This window comes from Primulina tabacum, chromosome 4 (genome assembly GCF_025594145.1).
Source record: "Primulina tabacum isolate GXHZ01 chromosome 4, ASM2559414v2, whole genome shotgun sequence".
Lineage (NCBI taxonomy): Eukaryota > Viridiplantae > Streptophyta > Magnoliopsida > Lamiales > Gesneriaceae > Primulina > Primulina tabacum.
In genome coordinates this window covers 40,273,956-40,285,425 of record NC_134553.1, presented here as the reverse complement: position 1 = coordinate 40,285,425, position 11,470 = coordinate 40,273,956, and the positions used below count along the sequence as shown (strand labels likewise).

The 11,470-nt window shown below is 37.1% G+C and overlaps 1 protein-coding gene across 1 annotated transcript; it reads left to right on the top strand.

The window, feature by feature from the left end:
* Positions 1-287: 287 nt before the first annotated feature.
* On the top strand, positions 288-2,237 carry LOC142541991 (uncharacterized). The gene is made up of 4 exons (XM_075648437.1): positions 288-745; positions 857-1,182; positions 1,300-1,617; positions 1,714-2,237. The coding sequence occupies exons 1-4, from the start codon at positions 288-290 to the stop codon at positions 2,235-2,237; spliced, it is 1,626 nt and encodes a 541-aa protein (XP_075504552.1).
* Positions 2,238-11,470: the final 9,233 nt, after the last annotated feature.

Below are 11,470 nucleotides of genomic sequence, written 5' to 3'. Positions count from 1 at the left end.
GTACTAAAACTTGACACCGTACACTTGCGGTAGTGAAAAACACGCAACAAGTTTTTGGCGCCGTTGCCGGGGAATGTCTAATTTGAATTTATATCAGTATTGTTATCAATTAGTCTAGATTTTAATTTAGAACTTTTATTTTTTATTTTATATTGATTGAGTTTCTCATTTTTTCTGCTTGACAGTGTATGCTAAGATCGCAAAACTCTGACTTGCTTATTTTTGATCCGGAGATCGAAAGAACTGCGAGAAGATTAAGAAAAGCAAGAAGAGAAGAGATCCAATCAATGGCTGAGAACAGAGAGAATGACAGACACGTCCAGCCAGAGGCGATTCCTATAAGATATCACTTCCGACCAGTGATCAACAATCATTACTCTGGTATTGCAAGAGGGACAATCAACGCCAATAATTTTGAACTGAAGCCTGCTCTAATCAATATGGTTCAGCAAAACCAGTTTGCTGGGACAGCCACCTCTGATCCTCACGTTCACCTGAGAACCTTCTTGGAGATAACGGATACGGTAAAGATTAATAATGTGCCTGATGATATTATTAGACTGCGTTTGTTTCCGTTTTCTCTCAGGGATCAAGCACGAGTATGGCTTCAATCGCTTCCCTTAGGAAGTATCACTACTTGGCAAGAGCTGGCGACGAAATTTCTGGCAAAATACTTTCCCCCTGCAAAGTCTGAACAGTTTAAGATTGAGATTAGCACGTTCAGGCAGACTGATTTTGAGCAATTGTATGAAGCATGAGAAAGATACAATGAGCTGTTGAGGAAGTGCCCGGACCATGGCTTCGAAGACTGGGTGCAAATTGAATTATTCTACAACGGTCTAAATGGGCAAACAAGAGGAACAGTAGATGCTGCAGCTGGTGGCACGATCTTTGCTAAATCTCCCGAGCAAGCTTACGACTTGCTGGAACAGATGACGATAAATAGCTACCAGTGGCCGTCTGAAAGGGCAGGAGTAAAAAGGACAGCTGGAGTTTATGCTGTGGACCCTATTACGTCACTCACTGCTCAGGTATCTGCATTGAACACTCAAATAGCAGCGATGAATAAGGTAAGCACATCCGAAACTGAAAGTCCATCAACTGTTGCTGAAGAACAATCTATTCCTGAAGAAGCGCAGTACGTCAACAACAGATATTTTGGAGGATTCGGAGGATATCGAGGTAACCCTCCCCCTAATACTTATCATCCTGGTTTGAGAAACCATGAAAATTTTTCTTACGCAAATAATAAGAATGTATCGAATCCTCCACCGGGGTTCAATACATCAAATGGGGAAGGGAAGCCATCATTTGAGGACTTGGTTGGGACTTTTGTTGCTGAATCTGGCAAGAGAATGGCTAGGAATGAGTCTAGACTTGACAACCTAGAAACCCATATGGCAAGTATTGGCGCTACCTTGAAAATCCTTGAATCGCAAGTGGGGCAGATAACGAAGCAACTCACGTCTCAACAGTCAGGCGCTGTACAAAAGAATGCAGACCCAAATCTGAGAGAGGTGAATGCTATTTTTATGCTGCATGAGGAGATTGGAGTAGTAAACAGAGAAGAGAAAGTTGATCAGCCGACTCCAAGCAAAGGGAGTCGAGGTAAGAAAGGTAAGAGTTATGATTTTGATCAATGCATTGATATTTCGTTACTTCCCTACCCCCAAAGATTTTTACAATTGAAAGCTGAGTTTCAAAAGAAAAAAGGTCTTGAAGATCTCAAGAACTTACAATCTAACATTCAGTCTGCAAAGCAGGAAGAGGTGGCATTTACTGGAGGAGATGATAAGGGCAGGAAAGGAAATCTTCCTCAGAAGCTACAAGACCCTGGGGAATTTGTTGTACCATGTGAAATTGGGGGTCAGTTAGTGGAAAAAGCCATCTGTGATTCAGGAGCGAGTGTGAAAATAATGCCAAGTTTCCTTTACGAGAAACTTGGATTGAGTAGGATAAAGCCCACAGGACTAAGCTTGCAGATGGCGGATAAATCGGTTAGGACACCGCTGGGTATTGTGGAAGATGTTGAACTTAAGATTGATAAAATAAGGCTTCTAGCAGATTTTGTGGTGCTTGACATGGGGAACAGTCAGAATGTTCGTGCTATTTTAGGACGACCATTTTTGGCTACTGCTGGAGCCGTCATTGATTTGACACAAGGAAAACTGACCATGGCGGTTGATGGTCAAAACATAGAACTCAAGGCTTTCAAGATATCATACGATCCACCATGAACAAGATTGGTATAGTCGGGCTGATGACGTTAAACCAAGCGCTGTGTGGGAGGCAACCCACAATTTATTTTCTTTAGCATTCATTTTGTTTTTATTATTTTATTTTATTTTATTTTATGTCCTTAGTTGTTAATTTTACCCACCACCAGATCTATCACCGCCGCAGCCCATGGACATGGATGACACGGATGCTGCGGACAACAACTCGAGCACCCGAGTTTTGACACTCGTGCGCGAGGTATGTGTTGTAGTGTTCTTTATTTCTATACATTGAGGACAATGCATACTTTAAGTTTGGGAAAGGGTAAAATTGCGTTGCTTGTTAGAATTTTTAGAATTTTTCTGCAAATTTTTTTGTTTTATTTCTCAGTAGTTAGTTTGATTTTTTTTATTTATTGCATGCTAGATTTGTTGGGTAGAGTCATGGATAAGAAAAATGTGTGGCCGATGATGAAAATTGAATTGTGGTCCTAAAGTTTATATGTGTTCATGATAACTTAGGAGTCACAAATATTTTGCACTGTCGTGTTTATTGATACTATTGTTGCTCAGAGACAAGTTGTATGCCTATGATGCTAAATAGACGACGGATATCTGATTCTTGGTAATTCTTGCATGACATTGATTGACACTTTCACAAACATAGAAATGATCTAGGCAGTTTTTCACAATATCTTTGGGCCTTTGTTCTTTGTTTACTGTCAATTGTAGCCCTTTGAGCCTCAAAGTTTTTGAGATGCTTAAGAGTTCTTTTGTGCATGCCTTGTATATCAATTTTTGTTGAACAAATGCATATGATTAGTTGGTATGAGATGATTAATGGATTGACGGTAATCTAGAACTTGTTTGAGCACTTTTCGAGGCAAAATACGGATAATATGTGACATAGGAATGATTTAGGCGATCTTTGAAACCGTTGAGCCTTCGAGCCTACCAAATGAACATGAAATATCCCTAGTGTCCCATTTTGATCCTACTGAAAAATCAAGTGGTGTGTGTCAATGACATACAATTAGCCCCCACTTGTATCTATTCTATATCCCACAGCAACTACCAAATGAAGCTTATACACTTATTTTCCTACCTGATTTTTGAGAGAAATAAATTCATTAGTGTTGTAGTGATTCAAATGCTCCTTGAAAAAAAAAAAGAAAAGAAATAGTTAAAGTGTACAAAAAGGAGTTCAAAAAGAAGAAAAACAATGAAAAGAATGAATCAAAAGTGGTGAGAAAGAAAGCATTTGGGAAATGAAAGATATGAATGAAAAGAAAATAATAAAGTGGGTGGTGGTTGAAAAGAAAATGAAAATGAGTGAAGTTGATGAAGTTCAATATTTCTCTCAAATTTTGATTTCCATACCTTTATTGTAGCCGTGAGCCGTGGCCTAACGTTACAAGCCTACAAGCCCTATTAACCGTGTCACATTTATCCAATATACTAGTGGAGAAAAGTTGTTCAAGTCAAGCCTATGGATACCTGAAAAACATAGTCATCAAGTATAAACTTTAATCACTTGCTTGCAAGCATCTCGTTGTGTGATTTCATCTTTGGTACATTTTTGTTGAATAGTTATTGAGCCAATTAATCACCGATAAAGTCCTTTGTGATCTATGAATGTAAATTTGTATTTTAATGAAGTGTAAGCTGCACTGAGCTGATGATTTCTTGATTCTGTAAGGCGAATGGGCATTATGACTCTATTTGAGCACTCGATGGGGTAAACGAACATTGACATATCACACACACACGTGACTCTTGGAAAATCATGAATTACATTAAAATAGATAAGTCTGAGGCCAATATCACTTTTTGCGAATCCATGACTGTTAAGAGTTTCATTTCTTGTTAATTGACTTCCTGTTTTTATTCTATTTTGCTCGGGACTAGCAAAAGTTCAAGTTTGGGGGGATTTGATAAGTGTAAGATTTCCACTTAATTTATATTAGAATCCATTTTGAATTATGCTGATTTCGAACAGAATTATGCGTTTTGGTTGTTTTTGTTGTCATTTCAGGAATGGAGAAAATAGTGGATGCGCAACCTAGTGAACCGAGAAAACAGAACCGAGCCGCGAGTTCAGCCATTACCATGACCAGAGAGGCGCGCGCCACCGCGCAGCATCTCGCGCTACCGCGCGCACATGCAAGAGGATCGACAGAAGCTAGCGCGCTGCAGCGCCAGTTCTCGCGCTACCGCGCGAACAGATGCAGCAAGAAGACCCGAGAGCAGCGCGCGTCAGCGCGAATTCAAGCGCAACCGCGCGCGCGCAAGTACGACTCAACAAGCAGAAACTCGCGCGCCACCGCACCATTTCATGCGCATGCCGCGTCCAGAATATTATAAATTGCGCGAATTAGGTCAATCTGAGAAGACACGCCGTTTTGGACGAAAATACAGGGAGAAGACTCGGAGCGAAGGCGAGACGAAGGCAAGACACGCGAAGACCGATTACAAAGACGAAGAGCGACGAATCTGGGGACAGAGACGACACTTCGGATTTGTTATCTGCCTTTTGCGTTTCTATTTTCTCATATGTCAATGTCTAAAACTTTTAACATGCGTCGTTTTTATTTCGATTTCGTGATGAACTAATTTCTCATTCTAGAGAATGATGTAGCTTAGTGGACACGATGATTTGACGTGGTTATTTTATAAGATTGAATTCCATTTCATGTTTACTTGTGTTTCTCTGTGTTTATTGCACTGCAATTTACTGGCCATAAATTGTTTGTTGTTTGATTAATTCTACAACTCAGGAGAGGGACTAGGATTATAGATCATTAGATCACATCGTTAAATGTTTATAGCGTTCGGAAGGCGTATAACTTTAGCGAGGCTTAGTAAGAACATTGTTTGCATTTATCTATGAAACTTAGATTCTAATTAGGAATAATTGAATCGAAGTTGATAGATACAGTTATTCGTCACTTGGGAAAGGGGAAATAACATAACCTAAGTGTTCTTGGCCATTAAATAATTGGAATTCAGGAATATAAATTCAACTGTGAATATTTATCGTGGAAACTTTGTGAAATCATTTCTCTAGATATTTTCTCTCATTATTATTTCTCAATTCGGTGATTTAATTAATTCATTGTTTTCAATTAATTCGTTCAAACAACCCAACCTTTTATTTGATTTTTCTAAATAAAGTTGAGATTATTTTAATTACGAGCACTGATATACATTTTTATACACACTCCTCGTGGGATCGATATCTGTACTCTAACCAGTACTAAAACTTGACACCGTACACTTGCGGTAGTGAAAAACACGCAACACTTGTATCTTGAGCTGTATTGATTCTTATGTTATGAGATTTACTTTACCTATATACCCATGCAAGTTGTATTGATAAAATCTTTGAATATACAATAGGTACTATGAAATTTGCCTCACAATGTAAGATATATAACATATTCTTAATAGGTTCCTAGTTAATTCAGACGCTTAATATAAAGATTAAGATCGCTTAAGCTTGAGACTAACATCTATAATTTAAACACTATGTTTCACTGGTAATGATATGGAGATGTCCATTCATAGAGATAAATGATCATTTGATGATGCACTGAACAACCATCTATCGGAATTTCCAAGTAGTCATCATTTATCAAGTAGAAAAATCAACGGTTATGGCTGTGCATCATTAGTTACTTGACTCAGGACAACATGGAGGTTCTGCGTACTAACACTGCACTTTGACTCGTTTACCAACTCCGTTGAGGTTCATGGTGGCGAGTTTGGAAGTAGTTTTGAAATACGTAGGACCAAATGCATTGTAGTCGGGGATTCACCGTTTATCTACGTGTAAAGATATTTTTATTCTATATGATCTGATGAGTTAATAGTGCAAGGAATCTCTAGCTCAAGATATGTGCTTTAGGGAAGGTGGTTCTCTAGTTTCACATCCGATGTCACTATTATTACTCAAAGATATATCACATCATTATAGAATTCATTTGCAACTTTCGATATACCAATGGTTTCATATTCGATCAGGATATATGAGTTATAGGGACCGTACCATACACCATAACTTGAGGTTCTTGTAAGCACTATCATTTATACCTAAAGGATCATGGAGCGATGCTACTAGAGGCTCTTACCATGATTCGATTGATGCAATTAGACTTGCGGTATGATATTCTTGATCAAGGGGTTGTTGAAAAGAATTAGGCTAATTACCACAAGCCCAGATAAGAATAAATGTTATTCTGAATCACAATGAAATTGTGAACTCACAGCTAACTGTATCCCTGAACCAATGAGGGTAACACAAATATCAGATTTTGTGTTACCGTGAGATAGTCAAATTCAAATAGTTGAATTCGGTGACTGTAGTTTGATAGAGATCAAACAAATATCGTATAAAGAAGTTTATAAGTGGATTACATTATTAGAAGTTATGAAAATTAGCTTGACTGCTAATTTTGCGACGAGAGTGAAACTGCAAGTTTTGTGAACGTTTTGGTGAAGGAGTTCACAAAAATTGCAGTTGCAAAAAATAGATCAATGGAAATTTTGATTTTCAAAATTTTCAATTTCCATTATATGAACGTTATACTATATACTCGATATATCGACGTTGTGTGATCGTCGACCGGGGTTATAATGAGTTCGCAATTACTTATTTAGTAAATTTAGAATCTGTTAATAATGAGAATACTATATGCATATGGTTCTCATGGAATATTCCAGAAGAGTCTAGAATTGATAAATTAATAATTTTATATATATGTCTATTACATCTATATATATTATATATATAATATATACTATGTATTATCAATAGTTGACTTTGTATGATATATACTACATAAGAATTTTATTTAATAAAAATAAAAGAATCCTAATGGGAGTATGATTTGAGTTCTAGTAGAATTTGGTTAGCATATTTTATTAATATGTTGTCAAATATTGATAAAAATGAAACATAATCAAAGAAGAAAAATACACACAAAATCCTCTCTCGCCTTACAAATTAATTTTCGGCCATCCCTTTAGTTCCATAAGAAAATTTCGGTCACCCTTCCACCACCGTCACACCGCCCAGATGTCACCGCAACGCCGTCAGATTTGTAAAATTCTGGTGATCCGATTTCGACGCTAAATCGTTTAGATATCTATTGTGATCTAAATGAGGAACCCAATCTCCAATCGTGGACTTGATTAGGTGATCAAATGAGGGAGATTCGTTTGCAGAGATTTACAAAAGGGCTCTCTGCTTAAAAATCGGAATAATTGGAGCCGGTATAATATACGTATTGGTAAATCAGATCAAAACACCTTATGAATGGTTATTTCATATGACGCCCAATGACCGTTTTTCAATGTCAAAAATAAAATCTTAAAATTACGCTACTATTTAGGTTCGAGAAAACAGTACTCCAACAGTAGTATTAGAACCAAGGTTTCTTAATCGTGTGATTTTCAGTTGTTTAAATCATGTTGAAAAAATTGTTTCCAACCGCATAAGAAAACCAAAATCATAGGCCATGAAATTTTTTTTAAAAAAAATTCCTACGTGTTCTGCCCAGGAACAGTTCCAAGCAGAGCACGTATGTTATTTCCAGCGGTTGCCCAAAAATTTCGGGCAACGCCTAAGGCAAAAAATTGGATGCTTGATCCTCAAAAAATTTTGAAAATCAAAGACATGTAAAATATTGGAAGTTTATGTAATATTGCATTTACATCCCTACATATACCTATGTTTTGGATATAGATCCATAAATGGCCCATATGAATCAATTAGCTCTTTGTTATCTATAATATTTTAATTTATAATGCATATGATACATTATAAATAATTAGTATATGCGTTATTATTAATATAATAACAAGAGTTGCATGAATCCGCCAAACATACAAACAAACATGACATGAGATTTTAAAACTAATGATTAGACATTAAAAACAAACCTGACTTCCACTTACATACTTGATGTGAATTACCTGGAACTCTCATGACTTTGGTCTAGATAACTATGGATCTCATGGCGACACGTAAAGATAAACGGGACCATATTAGTATGTCATTATCAAACGTGAGACAAAATTACGTAAGGGTTGTAAAGTGTTGCAATTGGGCTCTACCTTTTGGAATAATGATTTGTCAACATAATTGGGATCATAATTAAGAAATTGGGTCTTGTGTACTCAATAAAAAAAATAGAATTTCTGTTTTGGGAGGAAATTCATATGAGCTCAACAAGGCACCTCTGAAAACCGGTGTTGTCAATGTCCCTGCTGAGGAATTCTGTGGGGACGCGAACGCTAATCATCTTCTTAATCATCTTTGGGATTTAATTATCAAGTAAGATAAACAGGGTCTAAAAATTTTTCTTTTTAAAATATAAGTGCGGAACGTAATGGAATTTAACTAGTATACATTTCAGCATAAAAGTACAATAGTGTACAACAATTATTCAAACTAGTCTAAGGTTCAACTACTAATTTCCAGTATTAAACCAAGTCTACATCCAAGTCCGGAATCACCACTCTAATCTTGATCTTTCATCATCCTCTTGACCCTGATCCTGCCCCACCTGTTGTCATGCACACATACAAACAAGACAACAGCCGGATACTCCGGTGAGAATAAATCCCAGTATAAATAATGTATACATGCAGTTAACTGAATTAACATAAAAGCATGAATTATATCTTATCACATGTAGCATAATCACACAACATGTATCCATACCAGTCTGTAAATAAAACATGAATCGTAATCTACGAAACATAAATCAATACGGATCTGTAAATCAAATTCTAGTCTCAATATCTAAAACTCGACTCATCTCTCACTCTAATCTAGGGATCCTGGTGAATACGAACGTAACAAGTCTCCCACCTACTACTACCAGTCGCAGTGGCGGTACGTTCTTATTTCTGGACTTTGGTCTAATCTATATCGAATAGAATGCTATCTGTATCTGAAGCATAACGATATACCAAACGTCCAGTGCCTTGGCGTATCTACCAAGACTAAGCCTATTCTGACAATGTGCAATGGGTCAGTGACAAGTCTGTCAAAATCTAACCCCTCTGTCAGTGACTCTTACTTAATAGCTCTCTGCTTTCTACTTCTAATTCAATAGAATAAACATACTCATTAAAACACAAAGGTATAAAAACAATACCATACAAGTATGTGATTTAGGGAAACTCGAGTTAAATCTAACTCAAGTCGATCTCCCAATTAACATCCATTTATACCTTTCTCTTCTCGGTCTGATGAAGACGAAGTCTTGTATTCCAATCTGTCCATATCCAAATCTGATAATGACGATCGTATAAATACCATATCAGTATATAACTCAATTCAAGACCTGTTCTGATCAATACTCACATCAGTATATAATCTGATCTCTATCTGAACAAGGTACAATCTAATTCATATCAATGATATCACGGTACAATCGAAATCATTACTGAATCTGATCAATATCAATCTACTGATGTTTCGACGGCATAATAATACAGTCACGATAACCCCGTCTATCTCAACATCACAGATATAATACCAGAATTCATAACCAGTATCAGTGCAACACAAAATCTGAATAATAACATAATTCTGATATAGAATCTCAACTAAATCAACTCTGAAATTCATAACAATTTCATAAACAGTCTATTCTTTAATCTGACTTCAGTTATACAATGTCTACTGTAGCAGAAACATCATATCTGATTCATATTCAATTCTAACAATATCATAAATTCAAATCATGTCTAAACGTAACGAAACTTACGTCCTTGTATAGCTCGTAGCGAGAGGAGTACGATACTGTGTTCGGATTCGACTTCTGATACACGGATATCTCAAAATCACTATTTGAAGATATGAAAGGCTTTAAGAAATTTGTTGAAGGAAAACCCACGATTTCTTATGCTGAAATCGTGAGAATCAATATATATATATATATCTCAATTGCATGTCAAACAAATGGCTAAACCTTCACACTGCACGTCGTACCGCGGGTGCGCTCACTTTTGCACCGCGGGTGCGCTCCATGTATTGATATGCATCAACTTTCCCCGAAGCTTGGACCGCGGGCTCTGTCTTTTAACGCGGGTGCGCTGACCCTACTGGTACAACACCGCGGGTGCGGTCTGTCTAGCACCGCGGGTGCGGTGTCACTTCCGTAATTAATCTCCAACTCTCTGTCCATCAACCGCGGGTGCGGTCTTGTTCGTAGCGCGGGTGTGGTCTAGACTTTATGCAACACTTCATAATCTCATTTAGTGCTTTTCATTACATGTCATGCATACTCATATCTTCCGAATATCACCTCAATGAAGACTAATAAATCTCGAGCCTTACATTTCTCCCCCTCTAAGAAATGATTTCGTCCTCGAAATCGTAAGTAATCCATTCAGACATATAAGAAGGAATGTATACAGAGTTTAAATCAAAAACTCATCTCAATGAATCCATTCTGAAATCTTAATTTATATCAGATTCTGTCTTTCAAGGAATATTCCTAATGCCCCGACGACTTTACTGTATATGCAACAGTAGAATATTCTTCGTTCTAAATTTTCTTCCTTTCACGAATCTCTGATTCCAGACCGAAGTAGTCATTCAAGAAGTATAAAATCATAATACCACTCGAATTCATTTTAATCAAATCAATCGCAAAATACTGGCTATGCAACATCCGTATATACCAATCAACGGCTCATACCAAATCAATATCATTTGCTGATATCAAATCTGTTTATCCCAGTCAAGGATATATTAAATTTTCGGCCCCAAATACCAATCGTCCTCATCCGACGTTGGCGTATTAAGTCTGTCTGGTCTGAGCTATCTTCATTTTCTTCTGAATTAGCTACATTTCCTTTGTCATATCTCTGACCGTATCAGATCTTATCTCAGGTATCTCCGAGATATTATTCTTATACCAAAGAAATCTGCAGTACTCACTGTACAATGTATCGTCTGTAACTATTTCATTATCCATCTGGTTATCTGCTAACTATTATCGTACAATAATTCACACAGCGACAATATGTCATCTTAACTGGTGCTAGCATCCAGCACTGCCACTCCCTGGATATCTCTCAATATCCGGATAGTACACTCTGGCTATCTGCTAGTCGGTGGATAATATATGAATGAGTTCATGGTACGTTCTGCCACAATTATGAACTCAACCAAAATCACAATCTGATATAGTCTAGTTCTACATTCTGATTAATCTGACCATTTCTTTGACATC